Genomic DNA, 22,741 nt, shown 5'->3' on the forward strand with positions numbered 1-22,741 from the left:
TGTTGCACTTAGGAGAGCTTTAGGGTCTGAACAAACATAGAGGGGAGAGGGTGGATGTGGCAGGCATGTAAAGGTAAAGGGACCCCTGACCATTAGGTCCAGTCGTGACTGACTCTGGGGTTGCGGCACTCATCTTGCTTTATTGGCCGAGGGAGTTGGCGTACGGCTTCCAGGTCACGTGACCAGCATGACTAAGCCACTTCTGGCGAACCAGAGCAGCGCACGGAAATGCCGTTTACCTTCCCGCCTATTTATCTACTTGCACTTCGATGCGCTTTCGAACTGCTAGGTTGGCAGGAGCTGGGACTGAGCAACAGGAGCTCACCCTCTCGTGGGGATTCGAACTACTGACCTTCTGATCAGCAAGCCCTAGGTTTTGTGGTTTAGACCACAGCGCCACCCAGCTCCTTAGATGGGGATGTGGGTCGATGCTACGCCTAGTCTGGTGCTAGAGACAGAGGTGGCTACTGGATGCCTCCCATGATGACCGCAAAATGGCTGCCTTTTCATCCTGGAGGTTGGAAGGCTGCTGACCCCTTTCAGCCTGCAGCTGAGCCCATGCAAGGCTGCTCCCCCAAATAGGTAACCAGAGACAGAATCTTACTCTTCTGCACACATTCCCACCCGTCTGCTGCACAGTTGCCTAGGATTCTATGCTTGGGGTGGAAGTTCACTTTATTCACTGGTTGCCAGAAAAGAGGTACGTCTAAAGCTGGTGATGCAAAAGGAAATTTGCTTCCTGCTGAGAAACATCACTGCCAGGCAGAGTAAGCAACGCTGAGCTACATGAGGAAATAATCTGACCCTGGGAAACAATAGGCTCCCATGTTTCCCAGAGCCAGGAAAAGTGGTGCATTCTTGCAATTTCCCTAAAATTAATTGTCAATGTATTGGGGAAGGCGTGTTCCCATGTGATAAGTTTTAAAGTAATAAAACACGGTCCACTTTGCACATGCTCAGAGGTGCTGTCAGTAGGCCAGCCAACAGCATCCATGCAGCAGAAGTCTTGTATATAGCAGCTGAAACCAGGACAGGGACACTGTGGCCCAGATAGCCAGTCCTGCTTCACTTCCTGCTGTGTCTTACTCCCAGGTCCCACAGCACTTCCTCAGTCTGAGCCACCTGCTGCGGTCAGAGTGCAGCAGGGTGGGATAAGATGCCACCTCACTTCCTTTCAGGCAAAGCAAGCTAAATTTGGCCTCACCATTCAAACTAGGGGCACCCTTTTTAAAGTTATAAATATTTATTAAAGTTTTTTGAATACAAATGCATAAATAATAAACAACATTACTTATATCATAACATAATTTCATCATTTCTTTGGACTCCCTCATGTCTCCTGCTCCCACTTACATCGTTAAAAAAAATTTTTTTTAAAGCAAATTACCATCTTGTTTACAATCTTATATCCGCTCATTTAAATAGAATCTAGCAGTTCTCCAAAAAATTTATATTTTCCTTAATCTCACTTATCGTCAAATTCAGATCTAATTCAGTGGTGGACAATTATTTATGATCTAGCATCCTTCTTAACATTCAACCAAATTACAATATTTTTGTAAATAAATCTTAAATTTCTTCCAGTCTTCTTCAACCCTCTCTTCTCCCAGGTCTCGGATTCTGCCAGTCATCTTGGCCAGTTGCATATAGTCCATCAGCTGCATCTGCCACTCTTCCAGTGTGGGTAGATCTTGAGTTTTCCAACTCTTAGCGATGAGTATCCTTGCTGCCGTTGTTGCATACATAAAAAATGTTCGGTCCTTCTTTAGCACCTTCTGGCCGACCATACCCAGAAGGAAGGCCTCTGGTTTCTTAGTGAAGGTATACTTAAATACCTTTTTCAACTCATTATATATCATTTCCCTTGTGGCGAAAAGCTACCCTTCCAGGTTTCCAGTCCCTGCCATCTGCCTTCCGGACGCCTATCTCACCCGCTCCCTGTTTCTGCCTCCTGCTTCGTCCTTCAGCTGCATGCAACTGTCAGGTCAGGGCTACAAACTCCTTTGCAGGTTCCCATCTCCGCTTCACACCACCTGCAGCTGCTGCAGTTTGACCTTGACACCTCTCCAGCACATGCCGTGGGGCAGGTGGTGTTCTTAGGGCTGCCGTTTTAAAAGCAGTAGCTGTCAGGAGCTAGAGTCAAGCATTAGGTCAGCTAACAAAGAAAAGCACGGTGTCAGTGAAGTTAACTCCTTATTCGAGAAACCGAAACGGCACAGGCCTAGTGGTCCCAGTGGTCCCAGCAACTCTTCCCAGTAGGTCTTGCTCCAACAAAGTAGTTGCGAGGAGGTCCCTGCCTTCCCAGAACTTCCTAAGGCTCCTCCTCTCCAGGGTCTTTCCCAAGCAGTCACAAACTGCTTGCACACAGCCCCTCTCTGCTCTGACCTCTTCATTTCTCTGTATGTTCCAGGGGGGTGGAGCTGGTCCCAGCAGGAAGGGGAGATTCCCTGGCTTCTTCAGCAGTCTGCCTCACCTCCTCTCCAGCCCCTGATTCTGAACTGCTCTCTTCCTGCTTACTAAACCCTGTTAACCCTTCAGCTTCCAACTCCTCCTCCTTCCAGTCTTCTCCCTCTTCTCCCTCAGACCACTCATCGTCATCCCACCTCCAGTCACCTTACTCTGAGCCTTCTGGATGAAAAACTTCAGTTCGCCATATTCAGGCATTCTCCCTGAAGTTTCAGAAACTTTGAATGGCGACATTAGGAAGCGTCAGGCACTCCCCGAGCTATCCTTGGAGAAACAGAGACTTAAAGTTGCAGCAAGTTGGGTGTGACGACTAGAGGTGAGTCAGAAACGAATGTGGACAGCAGACAGTAGGGTTTGGCAGGCAGCCCTGTACGAAGGCAGTCGCCCTGCTGCACTGGTTTGGCTACATTAGCTGGCAGCCAGTTAACCCTAACACACAAACATTTCTCTTTCCACAGAGTCACAGTTCAGTTCCTTACTTTCTGAAGTCCATCTGTGCAATATAAGGGCTTATACACATGACCCTTCCTCCTCTCTTTCCAGGAACGGTCTGTGATTTAAAGCTCCATGCCCCCCCCCCCTTTTTGCTCGGGAGCTTTCTCTGCAAAAACTTGCTCTTTAAAGCTCAATCGTAAAGCAAACAGCAATCTGAGGAAAAACTGAATTGACATTTGCTCTGATCCAGATTTAAAGAGCGGGGTTTTGTGGGTAAAGCTCAGGGCAAAAACCATGCTCAGACACGGTGTGTCAAAGCACAGATCAGTGCCTGGAAAGAGCGGGGCAAAAGGTAAATGTGGATAAGGAAAACCTAAAAATAAAAGCCCACTTGTAAAAAGGTGTGCAGGTACATCCCATGTGGGAAGCAAGCAAGGGCTGTGTCACTGCTGCAACTCATGGACCCAAGAACAGAATTTATGTTTTGTGTGTGTATTGAGCAGATATGCAGAGTGGGTATTCACTGGCCATAGTCAATAATTTAGTGAGCAGAATAATAATTGCTCTGCAGACACAAAACAGAGAATGCAGCCATTAAAAGGAGAGCCAGTGTGTTTTCACCCTGCAGTCTCTGTACTGCAGACGGTTGGATTACATTGCCCTTTGGGCCCATTCCAATTCTCTGATCCTCCAACCTTTACTTTTCCTTTGGAGCACATGCCAGGCCCTGAATGAAGCGCTGGCATTTGAACTTGCTTTGATCTACCCCCAGCCCACCCCAAGCTTCAGTTATACAGTATGTTTATCCAGTTAAGGTTCATTTCATTGGAAGGGCTCTCAATGGAATAGCCTCTGCTTTGCCTGAAGGATGTCCCAGGTTCAACCTTCACTGGCATCTCCAGGCAGAGCTGAGAAAGATTCCTGGCCTGAAACCCGGGAGAGCTCATAATACTGAGCTAGACGGACCAGGAGAGTGAGGCAACTTCCTGTGTTCAGGGCCTTTTTAAAGAGAAATAAACTGGCTGTTTGGGAAGAAGTCGAAACAGTGCTCTGCGCAAGAAGGTCTGTGTGGTTTGCTGACTGCCACAAAGGCCTGCCAATCAACACTCTACAGCTTGATGGGGGTTATTATTATTATTATTATTATTATTGCTTACATTTATATACCACCTTTATCTTCCAAGGATCTCAAGGTGGTGTACATGGTTCTCTCCCCCCCCCCCCATATCATCCTCACAACAATCCTGTGAGGTAGGTTAGGCTAAGGTAGATCATCCAGTGAGTTTCATGTCTGAGTAGGGGTTGAGAAAGGGCTTCGTAAGAAAGGCCAACCAATCATCACTCTGCACAGCTGGATGGAGAGGAAGGTGGCTTAGGGTTGCCACAGTTGCTGGCTAGCTGTTGAGATTCTGCACAGCTGGATCCTGCCGAGGACAGAAAGAAATGGTTGGTTCTACAGTGGTACCTCGGGTTACATACATTTCAGGTTACATACGCTTCAGGTTACAGACTCTGCTAACCCAGAAATAGTACCTCGGGTTAAGAACTTTGCTTCAGGATGGGAACAGAAATTGTGCTCCGGCAGTGCGGCAGCAGCAGGAGGCCCCATTAGCTAAAGTGGTGCTTCAGGTTAAGAACAGTTTCAGGTTAAGAACAGACCTCCGAAACGAATTAAGTACTTAACCTGAGGTACCACTGTACTTCGAAGGCTGGAAGCCCAGAAAGGAACAATGACAACACCATACGAAATCTGTACATTTGTGGGCAGCCTTTCTTGACTAGTCTGCCCTTCAAGGTTGGGTTCTTACTTGAAGGGAAAAAAAAATCTGTGCATGGTAACTAAAATTCTGCAACCTGTACCCCGTCTGTAAATTAAGAAAATGCTTATGACTTCCCCTTGTTTTGCATCGGCTATTCTGCTAATCGTGGGAAGGGACACGGAAGCAGTTCAAGCCCCTCACCCCCCAACCCACAATGGGAAAGTTTTATTTTAAGGGGGCGGGGGTGGAAAGCTGAGTTTTCTGCAACAACCCGTTCCTTCCTTCTTGAAATCAATGCAACTTCTTTTTATAAAAAAACGGAATCGCCTGAAGAGAGATGAGCGCCACACCCCATGGTCGCCTTTAACTGGACTTAATCCGTCCAGGGCTCCTTCACCTTTAGCTTATTATTCATAATAATTGGCTACTAATGTCCAGCTAAAAATTCCATAAGTGCACACATCTATTTACGAGATCAGAGCCGGAAGGCACCGGTTCCCCCTCCCTTCTCCCCTCCCCACCTGCCTCCCGGCGCCGCTACTCACTGAGCTCGGACACGACTCCGCTCACCATCCCTCGAATAGCCCGCAGCGCTACTGCGCAGGCGCTCATATAGGCGCTCCTCGCCGGGCTCTGCCCTCCCTCCCTCCCTCCTTCTCCGGCCCCGCCCCTCCCGCGAGCCGGCGGGGAGGACCCGGAAGTAGCGGGCGGGAGAAGGAGCTGGCCAGGGTGCTGAGCGGAGGCGGGAGGGGAGGGGAGAAGGGGCATCTGTTTTCAGCCAGAGCTCCACGGGGAGCGCCTGGGACCTAAACCCTGGACCTGAATATATATACAGATCATATATTATCATAGAGCTTGGCAGTGCTCCTGAGCATGTGCAGTGTGCTAGCTCCACTCTGCTGAATCAATCAATGACTCCATCAATTTGTTTCAGTCACTGACCAGAGTGAATTCCACTCTGAGGTGTACTACATTTGCTAAAGAGGAGCCCTTCCCATGCAAGAATCTTTGTCTCCTCTGGAGAATATTGAGTGCAATTCCCCCAAATAATAATAATAATAATAATAATAATAATAATAATAATAATAAACAAAACACTAGAATACAATAACCTATTAACATTAAAAGCTTCCCAGATGGGTGGGATATAAATGATATTACAACAACAACAACAACAACAACAACAACAACAACAACAACAACAACAACAACAACAGCAACCTGCTTGGGAACAGAATGAAGATTTTGGAAAAATGTGTTTGGTTTTTTTGTTCTCCTCCAGTTTCAACTGCAACCATTGAAAGGTTCTGAATCTATCTAGTAGAAAAGGGATGGGGAACATGTGACTCATCTGATGTTGTTGGACTACAACTCCCATCGTTCTGGACCCTGGCCACACAGATACCCCATCCATGCAGCAGAGAGTAGGAATGTGTGCTATTGTCCCCAATATTGTTTGCTAAAGATATGCCCTTCACATGCGATACTCCCTGGAGAATATTAAGTGAAATTCCCTCACTGCTTGGGAACAGGGTGAAGAATTTGAAGAAACAGTTTTTGTTTCTGACTGCTTTGGCAAGTGCTTTCACACATGACACTAAAAGGCACACCCAATTCTAGCTTGAGCTACACGTTCTGTATGTGAATGTTATTAAGGCGGCATAGATTTATTAGAAGAGCTTCCACGTCAAAGGGCATGTGTGCCAGGAAGTCTTGAGCTATGACATCTCTCATGTTAGATTTTCATCCTTGGATGCCTGTTCCCCCCTCCACAAAACACTTTATTTATTACCATTTTTGGCAGCAACATAAAAAACCAGCATAAGTACAAAACACACAGTGTAATTTTGTATGGTAACAGTAATATTGGCTTACAAGATTGATGTAACCATATCCACCAAAGCATACAGGACGAAACTTTAATGATGCAAACAGTGATTTTGGTCCTCTTTCCTCCCCCACAATACTCTTTAATTCACCCACCATGTAGGCTTCTCAAGGAGAGAACTCCAGCTTCTATACCCTACCAAACAATACAATACTTTTAGTGCACCCCTATTTTGCAAATGATCCTACCTGCTTTACTTAATTCCCCCCAACTCAGCCTTTCACAATGGCAGATAGAATGCAGACTTCAAAGTACAGTGTTTTTAGAAGCTGCTCCAATTATAGTAGGTTGTTTGTTCTCCAGAGGCTTATCATCCAGTTGTGATTGGTATCTAATCCAATATTTGAGTAATAAAGGCTGCAGTGGCAGATAACAGTTACAGGCTACTGCCCTTGTTACGGTTCACGCAGACAATTCTTGCGCAAGATAAATGTTGCTATTTGTTTATTCCTTCAGAAGAGTAGAGACTTAGGTCCTTTGGCAACCATTAATTCACTAAGCAATATGTATACATATTTGTCTATCATCTTTTGCACTGTGGGCACATCTCTTTCTCCACCGCACTGCAGGATATTGCATTTTCACTGTGGGGATATTGCATTTTCAAAGCTCTCAGAAAGTAATATTTCTCACTGGAGAAAATGTGACATCAACGGTTGGTACTGTGATCCAAGTGTGGGAAAATGACAGTGTTTCACCAGAACCGAGTGTTTTTTGTGTGTGCTACTTAACTAGTAATGAGCAGCATCATGGGTGGTATTCAACTAAGTTTTACTCAGAGTAGTGCCATTGAAATCAATGGAAATGATTGTTCATTAATTTCAGTGGGACAGGACAGGCCGTGCACCATCCAAAACTCTGTCCTCCAACAAAGGGCTGTGGCCAGAAGCAGTGGCGGAGCGTGACTACAGCACGCCTGGGATGGGAGGGGGCGGGGCAGGTGGCAGAGAACAAAGGCATCATGCAGCCAACCCCCCCCCACCACCACTGAAGCAACCCCAGAACTAAGCAGAGGGTGTTGCACCCTTTTGGCTGCCCCCTCCCCAGATCCGAGCCTTGCAAGGCTGCTTGGCATGGAGGGCATGGCATAAACGAAAGTCACCTGGCTTGGTTGCTTTGCTTGTGTTTTGAAAGACACTCGCTGCTGCAGGGCGCCTGTTTGTGCATGTTGTGTTTTCCTGCAGAATGTTCTGCTCCCAAGTTCACCCCTGCCCCACATCTCCAGTGGGATGGAGTCAGGCTTTGCCCCCCCCCCCCCAGCTCCCCAAGCCAGTGCCAGCTGGTCCCAGTTCAGGATGGTAGTGTCGGGAAGTGGGTGCAGAGTGCGCTCGGAGCTGAGTGCTGGCACTGGGGAAGTGGTGTCCCCGCCTCCCAGCTGGTTGGCTATTTTGTCACCCCCCTCACTGATGACACCCGGGGCAGATGGCACCCCCCCCGCACCCCCTTCCAATGCCACTGGCCAGAAGGGCTTAGAAGGAACACGCAGGGGCTGCTGCTACCCTCTTGCATCAACTGCCTGAGACGATCACATCACTTTGCCTAATGGTAGGACTGGCCCTGAGTACATGGGTGAGAGAGGTCACATTGGAGATAGGGGAGAAGTTTGGTTGTTTGCATTTAAAGGCAAACCCATCAATCTTCACTTTCTGAAACAATGCAATGCATATATTAGGAGAAATTTTGCACTAAACTGCTGATGATTTTCCATGAGGACTTTAAAACAATACAAAGCAAGAGAGAAAAATGAGAAACTGAGAGAAACTAAAAACACCAATTCTCCCATCCTTAGACGTGACGTGCCCATGTGTGCTGTTGAGCTGGACTTGAAGACTTCAGGACTCTCCTTTTTGGCCCTAAATGGCACTTTTCCAGGGCCACATTGTTGCTTGGATATTGCTGTCTTCCAGTATATGTGCTTCTCTGTCAGAAGTGGGTTTGAGCTGATGGATGGTGCCTCAGAAAAAAAAAAGGATAGGTTGGAATATCTCCCAGCTCTGTATGCAACAACAGCAGCAAGAATACTCATCGAGAAGTATTGGAAGACACAAGATTTACCCACCCAGCAAGAATGGCAGATGAAAGTGATGGACTATATGGAACTGGCGGAAATGACTGGCAGAATCTGAGACCAAGGTGAAGAGTTGGTGGAAGAAGATTGGAAAAAATTCAAAGTTTATTTACAGAAACATTGCAAAATTAAGGAATGTTAGAAGGTTGTTGGAATGAAGTCATGTGGTTTTAGCAGAAATGATATAAAGGATTAGGTTAAAATTGATTTACTAATTGGTGAAAGACGAGAACTACAGTATATTAAGATAAATTATTAGGATAAAAACAAAGCTGGAAAGGATTTGCTGAAACATCTAATTGAATTAGAATACAAAAAAGGGAGGTGTGAGGAGGTCAAGGAAATAAGTAAAGGAAAGAAAGCTATGTAAAGGTCTGATTTGTTTTTTTTAATTGTTTGTATGTATTTTTTATGTCTTTGTTATTTTTCTTTTTTATTGTTCTTTTTTGTAATTTTTAAAATTTGAATAAATATTTTATATATATATATATATATATATATATATATATATATATATATGGAATATCTCCCAGCTCCCTTCAGTTCAGTGATCTTGCTGGGAATATTCTGATGGGAGACCTAGAGGAGGAAGCCTGTATTGGGAAAAGTGATGGAGTCCATTGACGGTGAGCAACAACCTTTTATCACATGGAGAAGGGGCCTGCATTGTTCACCTTCCTTGGGCTGTGACAACAGAGCACATGAGTCTAAGAGATAAATCCTGATAATTAAAAAAAAGAGCTGTGGATTTCAGGTGCCTCAGTACAGCAGATAATCTCTACAGCCCTTTCCAGTCCACACCCTGTCCCCCTGCCTCTGACGCAAACGCAGCTGACAGATTGAATGGAGCATATTTGAACTTCCATTTGCATCTTCCTGGACAAGGGATCCTCATATCCTCCCCAGATAAAAGGCTTTAATAAATTTACCAGGAAGGACACTTTCAAAGCACTGTGCCGCCATCAGCACCATGGAGAGGAGTGGACTGTGATGCGCTCGGCAATGGTAAGAAAAAGGACTCTCCCTTTCTTACTTCTGGGCAACAAGTTGGAGACGGATGCAGGGAACTAGAGTTTCAAATCCTATCTTTGATAGCAGGAAAGACAGGCAGGCAGATGATTTAGACTGTAATCTGAAGCTTGATTACTAGTGATTAAGCCCCACTGAATTCAGTGAGAAGGATCTCTTGACATAAAATGACTAGAAAGTTACATGCTATTTGGATAATCATATGGTTCCTTAAACCAGAACACCGTTTTCATTTTTTTAAAAAAGATACAGGTAGCTTAGATGCGCTGCTCCATTAGAAAAAGAACCTAAAAGATACAATAGGAAATAACCTTTAATGGGACTGCCAAAATGTCACAGAAATATCAGGCAAGGCTGTGAGTTCTCCTGGACTCTTCTTCGCACTCGATGTTAATCAAAACAAGGTGCAGTGGGAGGAAAAAGTAGAATATGTTAAAGCCCCAGAGGCTACAGTTTATTAGAGTCTTTATGATGGAGTTCAGGAGGAATCGTACAGATTTAATTACATTTGACTCTGCTAGGTGCTAAAGAGATTTCAGAGTCACTTCTAGACAACCTGTTTATTGAGCATTTATTTGCACAAAATCTGCGAGCAGATTTTATGATAATGGATATTTATCGAGCATTGATTCTGATTTGTTTGTGGGGGAGGCTATCTGATGCCATATCAAGCAATTATTATCCCACACTTTTCCATACATCTTCCTGTCACTTACTACAAAAGTCTGATTTATGTGTGCATAGTGCTAAATCAACTTTACTTTTGCATCCTAAATTTCCTGGTGTGCAACTGAACCCTAACAGCAAAATATCAACTGTCCAAAAATGAGTCTGAAAGCATCCCACGTTGCAATGAAGACTACCAGGACAAAGCAGCAATAATAAATATCCACTCATTGTTATTTTTTAAAATATGAAATAAAGCAATGAGGTTTTGCCCTCCAGAACTCTTTCATAAGACTGTATTCAGTTTGAAGCAATAGGTGGGTATCTTTGACAGATAAATTGAACAGGGGATAAAAATATCTGGTGTTTGGATATTAAAAAGTTCTGCTGTTTTGATTGATGAAGCCAAAAAAGGAGGATACTCTGAAAATGAAAAATCGCTGTGGATAATACAATGAAATAGGAATATATGCACAACTTTACAAACAAAGGTTCACTGGGAATGCAGCTCATCCCCTTGGAAAATAAAGGATATCCATGTTAATGGTCTTTTAACTTTTATAGACTTGTTATAATTTCTATGCTATTATAAGTCTGAAATGTATTACTGATGTCTCTGCCTCCCCCTTTGCCTCTGCTTTCATGCCTGTATTCTGTGATGATTTTGTTCTAAGCTTGATTTTCCATTTTAATGTAAATATATATATAAATCTACCTACCTATCGAGAAAGATAGAAAAAACAGATAAACAGATTTTAAAAATCCACTAGTTTGTTATGGAGAATAGCACTGCAACCAAAAAAACTCTCAAAAAGCTTTCAGCTAAAGCAGGGCTTTGGGGTGTACACCCACTACCCAACAGACAATACCTTTGTCTGGTTTTGTTTCCCCATGTCTACTACCACAAGTGCCATTTTTCTTTTTCTTTTTCTCTCTGGGCTTTCCTTCTTCCCAGCCATCACAGTCATTTCCTTGATTATATTTTCCTCCCCCACTTCAACAGACAATTCAGTGCCCCTTGGGTGGAAAAGCACTGGGAAGGGGGTGCATTCTGCCCATGAAAACATTCACAAAACTTGGTTCTGCCTTTTAGTTCTCTCCCTGGGCCCATCTTCCCAGTGAATGTATGTGTGAATGACCCCAGGTTCCACCCATCACCAGTTACTGACTGCCACATCCTCTGGTCCGCAGTCCCAATTGCCCATCCACTGTATGGTGGCAAAAGAGCTGCCTAGCCCTGGACTGCAGCCTTGCTGGTGCAATGTGAAGAATGGGTTAAATTGCACAGTGCTTGGTCTCATGTCTTGAGGAGCACATCCCCCACGTCTGGAGGCTCTGAGACAAGGGTGCCAGGTGCACTGGGTTGCCATATCAACGCCAGAGAGGTTGAGTGCATGACTTGCTGAGCCACTTCCACTCCCATTAGTTCAGGGGATATGTCTGTGCATAGAGAGATGGGTGTAATAGTCTCTTTCATCATGTCCTGAGACTGCCCTCTTTGTGTGTCATGGTCTGAGTCGGGGAAAGAAGCTGTGGGTTTCATACAGCAGCGTTAGCTAGCATGTCGGTAGTGTTAGCAGATCTATCTGTACATATGCATCTTTACTTCGAAGACCAGGAGAATTGTATGTAGTAGAAAATAGAGTTTAGCTTTGTCTCGAGTCTGGAGCCAATAAACACCTTGAAACTTTGAAGGTAGCCCTTCTGGTCCTTTCCCCAGGCTACACATCCTCTCTGAAGGCCATGCCCCCCCACTGACCCTGCTATGCACCTTCCTTGACATTTTTGTCTGGCTGGCAGGTTTCCTCTGAAAAGGCTTCTTGCTAGCCTGGATGCAGAATGGGACTCTCTGCATGCAAAGAGTCTCTCTCTCTCTCTCTCTCTCTCTCTCTCTCTCTCTCTCTCTCTCTCTGTGTGTGTGTGTGTGTGTGTGTTTGTGTGTGTGTGTAGAAACCAGTCTATTGCATGAAGATAACATTCGCTTCCATTGCTCCACCCATTTTTACCCCAGAAGCTAGCTCAGGAGGAAATGTGGTCCTCAGGCTGAAAAAGGTTTCCTAGCATTTACGCTTTGAAATCAATGTGACTTAGTCCAACACTCTTTTTATGGATTCTTATATTTGCAAATAAACCACCCCACATAGAAAGACGAATAAATATGAGCATGGAAACCCGTTATACAGCAAGTGCTTTTCGAGAACTGGAATCTTATCCTCCTGGTTGGTCTTCTGAAGCCCAAGCGTTTGGATAGAGGTTTTGCAACATTTCCCCCCTCTTACAGCTACCTGGGGACTGAGAGCCCCGAGAAGCAGGCGAAGTGCACCTCGAAGCTGATGGCGCTGCTTTCCCCAAGGTTGCCAATGGATTGTGCCCCGCGGAGCTGGTTTAAGGAGGGGAGGGAATCCCGGAAGTTAGTGCTGCTGGTTGTGTTTGTTGCCCTGCTGGTTGACAACATGCTGCTGACAGTTGTGGGTAGGTGACACATTGCTTTGTCTTCTCTCTCCTCTGAGCTGTGTTAATGCTGACAGACAGGGCTGGATCCAGGCCAGTATCTTGCAGATGACCTCCTCCAGTAATCTCCCTCCCAAAACACGGCCACTGAGCTCACTTGGCTCCATTCCTGCAGTCAGTTGGGTGGTACCATTTACATTTCCCACTTTTATCTCTGGCAAGTGACCCTTGAGTGGTTGCCTAGAATCATAGAGTTGGAAGGGACCCCGAGGGTCATCTAGTCCAACCCCCTGCAATGCAGGAATCTCAATAAGTGGTCCTCATTCCGTTTGAAACCACACCATACCCTGATTAGCTTTGCAAAGCAGTTTTATTGCTGAACCACACTGGGAGGAATGTGGTCCCCCACCCATCCCTTAGAGTCACAATAGCAGCATGTCTGCTTCCTATCAAACAGTCCTCTGGTTATTAAATTATATTGCAATTATTGTTATTATTGTTGTTATATTGAGACTTTCTCATAAGTTTTGATTCAAGGAAGCTTACACTTAAAAACAACATTATAAAATACAAAGTGATAGAAACAAACTAGTTAAAAACAAGAGTTAAAATACATCCAAACACAGATTAGAACTGATGTTAAAATACAGTTTGCCCTGGCAGGGAGCCTGGTCATTAGCACTACCTGCACCTTAGTTTTCAGAGGCCTGAATAGAAAGGTATTAGCTTGCCAATGGGAGACTTTTAACAAAGAGAGAGCGCACCTCGTCTCTCTTGGGAGGGAATTCTGCAATATGAGAGCAGCCACAAGAAAGGCTATCTCTCGGGTCACCACCAACCATGTTTCTGATGTTGATGGAACCGAGAGAAGGGTTGAATGGTAGGAGGAGCTTCCTTCATGCCTGTCTTCTTATCCGGCTGCTCTGCTTTGCGTCTTGCCCACTAGAAGTGCAATATCTAACCTCTCGATGGACTTCCTTGCAGTGCCGATCATTCCTTCCTTCCTGTTTGCCACCTACAAAAGCGCAAACCACTCTTCTCTTCAGACCACAGCGATGACGACTGCTGCCCTCTCCTCGACAGCTCCCTATGCTTCAGGGCTCTCTCCAGATGACGAAACCACAGTGCTCACCTTGGACTCTCATGCTCATCCCCCTGCGGTCCACGCAAACGAGACCCAAGACAGAAATCTTGTCCCTCACCTTCCCACGACCACTTTGCTGCTGAGTAACAGTTGTACAGATGGGGTGGACTTTCTGTCCAAAGAGAACGTTCGCGTTGGGCTGCTCTTTGCCTCGAAAGCCACGGTGCAGCTCTTAGTCAACCCATTTGTGGGACCTTTAACCAACAGGTATACCCATTTTTTTTGGGGGGAGGTGTTATTTCCCTTACTTTCGTGTACGCAAGGAACCACAGACAGCAGCTCCCTGTCACAAACAGAATTGAAAAGGTGGCAAGGAAACTATAGCACTGAGGGCTGAGGGAGTTATTTCACACACTGCTCTGAGAGGTCCCTCAGCAAAGTGTCCTCTGTGGTGCCCTACTAAATTTCCTGGGCTCCTGGCTTTTGGCTTACTTGATGGAGGGGGGGGAGTAGTGGGGTGCTATGAGCTGCTATTTTTCCACCGTGCCCCAAATATGCAACATTGTGGTGCGTGCTGACAAACCATCAGTCCAGGCTCCATTTTAATTTTCTGCAATATCATAGAGTGGCACTATGCTGGGCATTTTGGGGGCTTGGTGGGAAATACTCAGTGGTGCCTGTTGCCTCATCTAAGGGAGAGACATGGCAGGTGTCAACATTGGTGGGCTCTTTGAAGGTAGACAGAGTGCACTTGTCATTGTAGGTTTACTTAATACATGAATCATTTGCCACAATAAAAATCCCAAAGCACTTAAGAAGACGGTCACACCCACAACATACATTTAAAGCAGTAGCAGAGGAAGCCGCTTGGGTGCCTTGGGCGGCGCGGCCAGGGGCGAGGCGAGCCACCCATAGGGGCAGGATGCTCTGTGGGGCCTCCGAGGAGTCTGCCTATGTCCTCCCACCCAGGTGCCCTACAGCTGAGGGGGAGGCAGTAGGCGGACTGTCTGTGGCAGCACGGAGCCTGCGGGCGCCCAAGCCACCGCGTCACTCCCAGGAGAGACGTGTGGCTGGGGCATGCCACAGGCCCCGTGGTGAATGTCGCCCAGCATCTTGTCACCCCCCTCGGTGGTGACACCTGGGGCGGCCTGCACCCACCGCACCCCCTTCCTCCACCCCTGATTTAAAGCACATGTATTATTATTATTATTATTATTATTATTATTATTATTTTCATTTATTGAAATTACCTTAAACAATACATTGTTTACAATTCACAGTAAATTGAAGAGATATTCTGATTATTTTCTTGCTTCTTTTTTTTCTTTTTAAAAAAATATTTATGCATTTTTAACTACTACTACTTCTATCATGAGACGTGGGTGGCACTGTGGTCTAAACCTCTGAGCCTCTTGGGCTTGCCGATCAGAAGGTCGGAGGTTCGGAACCCTGTGACAGGATGAACTCCCATTGCTGGGTCCTATCTCCTGCCAATCTATCAGTTCAAAAGCATGGCCCAAAATGCAAGTAGATAAATAGGTACCACTCTGGTGGGAAGGTAAACGGCATTTCAGTGCGCTGCTCTGGTTTCGGTATTCCATTGCGCCAGAAGCAGCTTAGTCATGCTGGCCACATGACCCAGAAAAACTGTCTGCAGACAAATGCTGGCTCCCTTGGCCTGTAATGTGAGATGAGCACCGCAACCCCAGAGTCGTCTGCGACTGGACTTAACTGTCAGGGGTCCTTTATCTTTACCTTTTTTTGCTCATATCATTATTACTATTATTACTATTATATTATATTATTAAATTTTCTCAAAGAATTATTGGGACAGTAGTTTAGCCCTCACAAAGCTACATTTCCCAGCACCCTTAGCAAACTACAGTTCCCAGGATTATTGTGTGCTTTGTGGGTGCATGATGTGGATGTGACTGCAAAATAAAATTCTGTAATGAATATACATTAACCTATGAACGTAAGAGCCTGCTGGATCAGGCCAGTGGCCCACTTTTTGTCCAGCATCCTGTTCTAGCAGCAGCCAACTGACCTGTAGAACCTGAACAGAAGAGAATTATTCCCTCCTAAGGTTTCCAGAAGGATGGCTGCCTCTGACTGTGGGGACAGAGCACAGGGATCCTGCCTTGTAGCTACTGATAGCTTTATCCTCCACAAATTTGCCTAATCCCTTTTTTTAAAGCCCTCCAAGTTGTGGCCATCACTGCTTCCTGCAAGAGTGAATTCCATAGCTTAACTACAGTGGTACCTTGGTTCTCAATCCGTTCCGGAAGTCCGTTCCAAAACCAAAGTGTTCCAAAACCAAGGCGCGCTTTCCTATAGAAAGTAATGCAAAATGGATTAATCTGTTCCAAACTTTTAAAAACAACCCCTAAAGCAGATTTTTAACATGGATTTTACTATTTAATGAGACCATTGATCCATAAAATGAAAGCAATAAACAATGTACTGCAATCACACAATCAATCAATCAATCAATCAGTAGCTGAACTGGTTCCACACAGTCACAAAAACAAAAAAGAGAGCTGCAAAAACAAAAACACAAAATAAATAGCAAAAACAGACAGACTGCAGCGTAACACTCAAAACGGAAGTGTGGCACTCAAATCAGAAGCGTAACGCTCAAAACGAAGCATGTTCGACTTCCGAAAAAAGTTCGCAGACCTGAACACTTACTTCCAGGTTTGCAATGTTTGGGTTCCAAGTTGTTTGAGGACCAAGGAGTTTTGAGAACCAAGGTACCACTGTATACGCTTTGTGAAGAACTTTCTTTTGCCTGTCCTGAATCTGCCAGCAATCATCTTCACTGGATGCCTCTTCTCTACCCAGTTTCCATACCATGTATAATTTTATACTATCGTGTCATTTGTTTTTTAATTCTGCAAAAGACATAGAGTAAAAATATCCAGTCAGTGGTGCTGCCCAGCTGCTCTGTGCCAAAAGGATGGCTAAGTCAGAAAGAGGTGGACCTTCTCTGGACAAAGCATTTCACAGACACATTCTCTGGTCTGGGGAATAAGTGTGTGCTTAACAGTGAGTGCAAACCCTTATGTCTTCTCTCCCTGCAGGATAGGATACCATATCCCCATGTTTCTTGGATTTGTCATCATGTTCCTCTCCACCCTTTGTAAGTATCCTGCACCTCATACCTGGCCTTCAGGTATCTTGTCTATGAGAGTGTGAAATTTGCCTATGAGTAAAAGTAATTTTTTTGAAGCAAGCAGGGTGCTTTTTGTTGTTATTGTTCTTAGAGGATCCACACGTGTGTTCTAGTGGGCATCCATGTAGGAAAAAAGCATTTTCTACTATGTGAGGAAAGGGGGGAGGAATACCTCTTTTGTGATGTTATTTGCCATCTGCAGATTTTATAAGCTTGTGTGTTAAAAGCATTTTTAAATAATAAAAGAGTGCTGCCTGAATTAATCAGGGCACCTTTTTCGTGGATTAAAAGTTTTTAAACCGACCAATTAATCTACAGAACATTGCAACCTTTATATATTTACTATTACAAATCAGGCCTGTAACAAAATGCTGCAGTATTTATTCTCATGCTCACCCCATAATCAGAATGCTGCAAGTGGAGGCCATCGACTCACCTGCCATGCCATCCTCCGGAATATTCCATTCTCCTCTTCCCTTCCCACCAGTCCTCATTGGGCTGTTTTATTTCTCAGTCTTCCCTTAGACATTTACAGTCTTATATATGTTTGTTGTACTTCTGCAAACCATGGCCCTCTTGTTTCTCAAGCCCTATTTTGACTCAAATCCTGTCAGCAGTCACCATCTGTGTTTGCTATTAGAGCAGGCATGGGGAAACTTGGGTCCTCCAGGTGTTCATGAACTACAACTCTCGTCATCCCTCACCTTTGTCAATGCTTGCTGATGTTGACAGGAGTTGTAGTTCAGCGACATCTGGAGGGCTGAAGGAATTAGAGGTATTGATAACTGCTGCTGTTATAATTACAGTGGTACCTCTGGTTAAGAACTTAACTCGTTCCGGAGGTCCATTCTTAACCTGAAACTGTTCTTAACCTGAGGTACCACTTTAGCTAATGGGGCCTCCTGCTGCTGTGTGATTTTTGTTCTCATCCTGGAGTAAAGTTCTTAACCTGAGGTACTACTTCCGGATTAGTGGAGTCTGTAACCTGAAGCATTTGTAACCCAAGGTACCACTGTATATTCCTCCTTTTCAGCCTGGGATTCTCAACATAGACTACAAATAAGATGCAATAGCAGTAACTGAAGCAGCAATATCTTGGGGCAGGGCTGGGGAACCTCAAGCCAAGGGGCCAAATATGGTCCTCTAGGCCTGTTTGCCTGGCCCTCAGAACTTTCCCCAGATTACATGCTCCACCCACTTTTGTCTCTGGCCCCACCCAACGCAGGCACATGGCCATCAGAAAGTTGCTGGGAAGAGAATGTGGGCCTTGAGAGAATGTTCCCCATCTCTGCTGCAGAGGGTTTAAAGCACTTCACAAACATCAACCCAATAACCTGACTATGCCACTGTTACAACTGGGCACATCTGTTTCCTTCTCTTAGTGTTTGCTTTCTCGAGTACCTACACTTTGCTGTTCATCGCCCGAGCGCTCCAAGGCGTTGGCTCTGCCTGTTCGTCTGTTGCAGGTAAATATGTGGGCAGGCCTTACCAGAAGTGCTGGTACGATTGTATCCTGGGGTGCCAGCAGACACCAGCCCAGTCCCTGTGTGCAAAGGCAGCAGGAGAGGACTCTTCATAGAGGGTGTACCTTAGAGGAGGGGCTGCAGCTGTAGCTACATGCTATCTGGAGAGGGTGGCACTATGATCTAAACCACTGAGCCTCTTGGGCTTGCCAGTTGGAAGGTCAGCAGGTCGAATCCCCGCAACGGGGTGAGCTCCCGTTTCTCTGTCCCAGTTCCTGCCAAACTAGCAGTGTGAAAGCACACCAGCGCAAGTAGATAAATAGGCACCGCTGTGGTGGGAAGGTAAACAGCATTTCCATGCATTCATGTTTCCGTCACGGTGTTCCGTTGCGACAGAAGCGGTTTAGTCATGCTGGCCATATGACCTGGAAAGCTGTCCATGGACAAACGCCAGCTCCCTCGGCCTGAAAGCGAGATGAGCACCACAACCCCACAATCGCCTTTGACTGGACTTAACCGTCCAGGGTTCCTTTACTTTTTCTTTTTACTTTAGAAGGTACACCATAGAGGAGGGGCTGCAACACATGTGTTGTGTGGACAAAGGTATCAGGTTCTCTCCCTGGCATCTTCAGGTAGGACTAGGACCCTGTCTAAAACCCTAAAGAGCTGGTACCAGTGGATGCTGGTCCATTGGGGGGGAAGGACACTGTCCCACTAACCTGTCAACCTTCAACCAGACCCAATCTTCCTGCCATCATACCTCTGGTTGACAGCTTCCTTCTCCTTAATCTCAGAGTTGCCCTTGTAGAGGTCAGTATGGATGATGGGACAATACTACACAGAGCTTCCCTTGATTCTGGCTCTACCTGCTGTCAGCTTCCTTGCCTCCTGCACCCCCAATGGACGCTACTGCCCACTTGCCAGATAGTCAGATAGACCAATGACCTGGCACTGTATAAGGCAGCCTCCTGTGCTACTAAATGAGGAGTCCAGAATGACACTCAAAACTTCTTTCTTCACTACCTATAGCCCACCTTTCCTCCAAGGAGCTCAAGCATAGCTCTCCTGCTTCCCTTTTTGCCCTTCAAACAACCCTGTGAGGTAGGTTAGACTGAGAGATGAGGATTGGCCCATGGTCACACAGGGAGCTTCACAGAACCCTGGGCTCCTAAGCTGTAGCCCAACACGCTTACCACTTCACCACAGTGGCTTTATTCTCTCTGTTTGCAGGTCTGGGGATGCTAGCAAGCGTGTACACGGATGACTACGAGAGGGGAAATGCCATGGGAATAGCCTTGGGGGGCCTGGCTTTGGGAGTGCTGGGTGAGTAACCCTTCACATCCACCACAAACAGGTAGAAACGTCAGAACTTATGCTGGTGAATTGCCTCTCTGTACTGCTTCAGTCTTTCCTTTGCTCAGCTTCCATTATCCCATCTAATTAGACCTGGGTCCCATCAGACATTGCTGGACTCCATCAGCCTCAGTCAGAATGGCCAACTACCTCTGCTGGGCTAAAGAATGAGCCTCCTCCTCATTTCTGAGTCTTCATCACCCAAGCCCAACACATACTGTCCGCTGTGCTGTGTTTATCCACTAGCCTGCTGCTAAGTATCGCATTCCTGTGGTCCCTTGAACCACTATTTCTAATTTGTGATGCCCACTTAGATCCAGGCAGGTTGTTTAGTTATGTCACAAACTGTATACAGTATTCTGCTTGATGGCAATAAAAACCTCAAAGCAGTTTACAGAAAGAATAAAACAATACAATCATCAGATGAAAACACACAGAGGTAAAAACAACTTCAGTATTTAAACTGTTATAAACAATAAAAATCAACGGTAAGCAAAAAGCCAAATTAAAACGCATGCCAACATTCTGCTCGTCTCAACAGGCTTGCCTAAACAAAATTGTTTTCAGCAGGTAGTGAAAAGAGTCTAGTGAAGGTGTCTGCCTTACAGTATGTCAAGAGGCAGGGAGTTCCAAATCTCCATGATGCCATAAACTCTCAGGGGCTTAAACTAGCCGATTATCTCCCCACTTTCCCCTCCTCTCTGTTTCAACGATAGACTCACAGTCTGCTCACCTTACAGTACCTGCTTCCTCCTCCTCCTCTTCTTCCTCTTGTCTTCCCCAATTCATGCTCAACGCTTCTTGGGCGCAGGGATATGTCTTGGGGCAGGGGGCTGTATGAAACACTGTAAGAATGTGTAAATGTGCACTGATGCCTCTGTATGAACAGTAACAGTATTAATAAATGGGAGATCATAAAGAATAAAAATGCATTGTCTAATCCTGCTAGCAACCACTCTCCCCTCCACTCCATTGAAGCGAACTACCTTCATTCTGAAGGGACGCGGGTGGCGCTGTGGGTTAAACCACATGGAGCCTAGGACTTGCCAATCAGAAGGTTGGCGGTTCGAATCCCTGTGACGGGGTGAGCTCCCATTGTTTGGTCCCTGCTCCTGCCAACTTAGCAGTTTGAAAGCATGCCCCCAAATGCAAGTAGATAAATAGGTACCACTCCGGTGGGAAGGTAAACTGTGTTTCTGTGCGCTGCTCTGGTTCACCAGAAGCAGCTTAGTCATGCTGACCACATGACCCGGAAGCTGTACGCCGGCTCCCTCAGCTAATAAAGCGAGATGAGCGCCGCAACCCTAGAGTTGGTCACGACTGGACCTAATGGTCAGGGGTCCCTTTACCTTTACCTTTACCTTCATTCTGAAGCCTTGGAGGAATCAGGTGCTGATCCTCAGAGGCAGGAATGTGGAACCTCAGACTCTGAAGGCCAAATGCAGCCATCCAAGCCTCGGGAATCTTCTCAGGCCATACCAGACACACTGTTCCTGTTTCATGCCCCTTTTCAGCAGTTTTGCCTGGCTGAAATATATCCTTGAACTCGGCTCATGCCTCTACCTTTGATCTGCATGGAGGGCAGAGTGTTTGCTTCTGCGTAGAAACTCGCCTACTGTACAATGCCAACATTCACATTTGCTGTTCCACCCAGTTTTCCTCTGGCTCTGCTGGCTACTGGCCACTTGAGGAATGCCGTCCTTGGGGGTGAGAAGGGTTCCCCACCGCTATAAACCTCTTTCTGTTTCTATGGTTGCTTTTTCCAACACCGGCAGTGCTGATCATCACTGTTTTCCTTGCAGTCGGTGCTCCTTTCGGAAGTGTCATGTATGAATTTGTTGGGAAGTCATCTCCTTTTATGATCTTGGCATTCTTAGCTCTGTTGGATGGAGGTGAGTAGCTCTCTGGGGTGTCATGCAGTGGGGCAGTTTGGCAAATTTAGGCTCTGGACTTAATGGTCTTACAAGGCATGTGTGGGGCAGGACTCCCTTCAAAATGTGTTGAGCCAGCTGTGATGTATTTGAGGACACCCCCCCCATGTTCATTCTGGTGTGTAGGGGCATGGATACCCTATCATGATGACACAACTAGTGGCTGAGGCAAGCTGAGCTACAACTATCCACACCAAACATTTAAAATCCATTTAACACACAGTTAAATTACATGGCTTCTTCAAAAGAACCCTGGGAACTGTAGTTTTGAGGTGTGCTGGGAATTATAGTTCTTTGAGGAGAAAAAAAAGGTAAAGGACCCCTGGACAGTTAAGTCCAGTCAAAGGTGACTATGGGGATGTGGCACTCATCTCGCTTTCAAGCCGAGAGAGCCTGTGTTTGTCCACAGACAATTTTCCAGGTCATGTGGCCAGCATGACTAAACCACTTCTGGCACAACGGGACACCGTGACGGAAGCCAGAGCACACGAAAACACAGTTTACCTTCCCGCCACAGCAGTGCCTATTTATCTACTTGCACTGGTGTGCTTTCGAACTGCTAATTTGGCAGGAGCTGGGACAGAGCAACAGGAGCTCATCCTGTTGTACGGTTTCAAACCCCAACCTTCTGATTGGCAAGCCCAAGAGGCTCAGTGGTTTAGACCACAGCGCCACCTGTGTCCTTTACCTTTACTTTTATGAGGAATACACTATTGGTCCCAGGATTCTATGGGGGAAGTCAAATGCTTTAAATGTGCCTTAAGTGCATGTTGTGGATTTGATCTCATCAGGCTGAAGTCCTTCAATAATAATAATAATTTTTTATTTATATCCCACCCTCCCCAGCCGAAGCCGGGCTCAGAGCGGCTACCAACAGTAAAAGTAACACAGCATTCTACAATCAATTCATTCTAAAATCAATTCAAATTCAGAATCAAATTAATGGCAACCATTGGGCTAGAGTTCTATGAG

General features: G+C 45.8%; 1 protein-coding gene across 2 annotated transcripts in view; it reads left to right on the forward strand.

Annotated features, from left to right (window-relative positions):
- The first annotated feature begins 3,196 nt into the window (after positions 1-3,196).
- SLC18A1 (solute carrier family 18 member A1) overlaps positions 3,197-22,741 on the forward strand; it is a 37,676-nt gene continuing 18,131 nt past the window's right edge. Inside the window, exons 1-7 of one of the 2 annotated variants that reach the window (XM_083713618.1) lie at positions 3,197-3,963; positions 12,594-12,784; positions 13,748-14,114; positions 16,931-16,989; positions 18,405-18,488; positions 19,716-19,808; positions 21,641-21,730. In XM_083713618.1, coding sequence (XP_083569744.1) covers positions 12,646-12,784; positions 13,748-14,114; positions 16,931-16,989; positions 18,405-18,488; positions 19,716-19,808; positions 21,641-21,730 — 832 coding nt within the window. In that variant the 5' untranslated portion in view covers positions 3,197-3,963; positions 12,594-12,645. Of the gene's footprint in view, positions 3,964-9,194; positions 9,623-12,593; positions 12,785-13,747; positions 14,115-16,930; positions 16,990-18,404; positions 18,489-19,715; positions 19,809-21,640; positions 21,731-22,741 lie in introns of those variants that run through there. The other variant, XM_083713619.1, reaches the window with a different exon arrangement.

The sequence above is a fragment of the Podarcis gaigeae genome (genome assembly GCF_964106915.1).
Source record: "Podarcis gaigeae genome assembly, chromosome: 15".
Classification (NCBI taxonomy): domain Eukaryota; kingdom Metazoa; phylum Chordata; class Lepidosauria; order Squamata; family Lacertidae; genus Podarcis; species Podarcis gaigeae.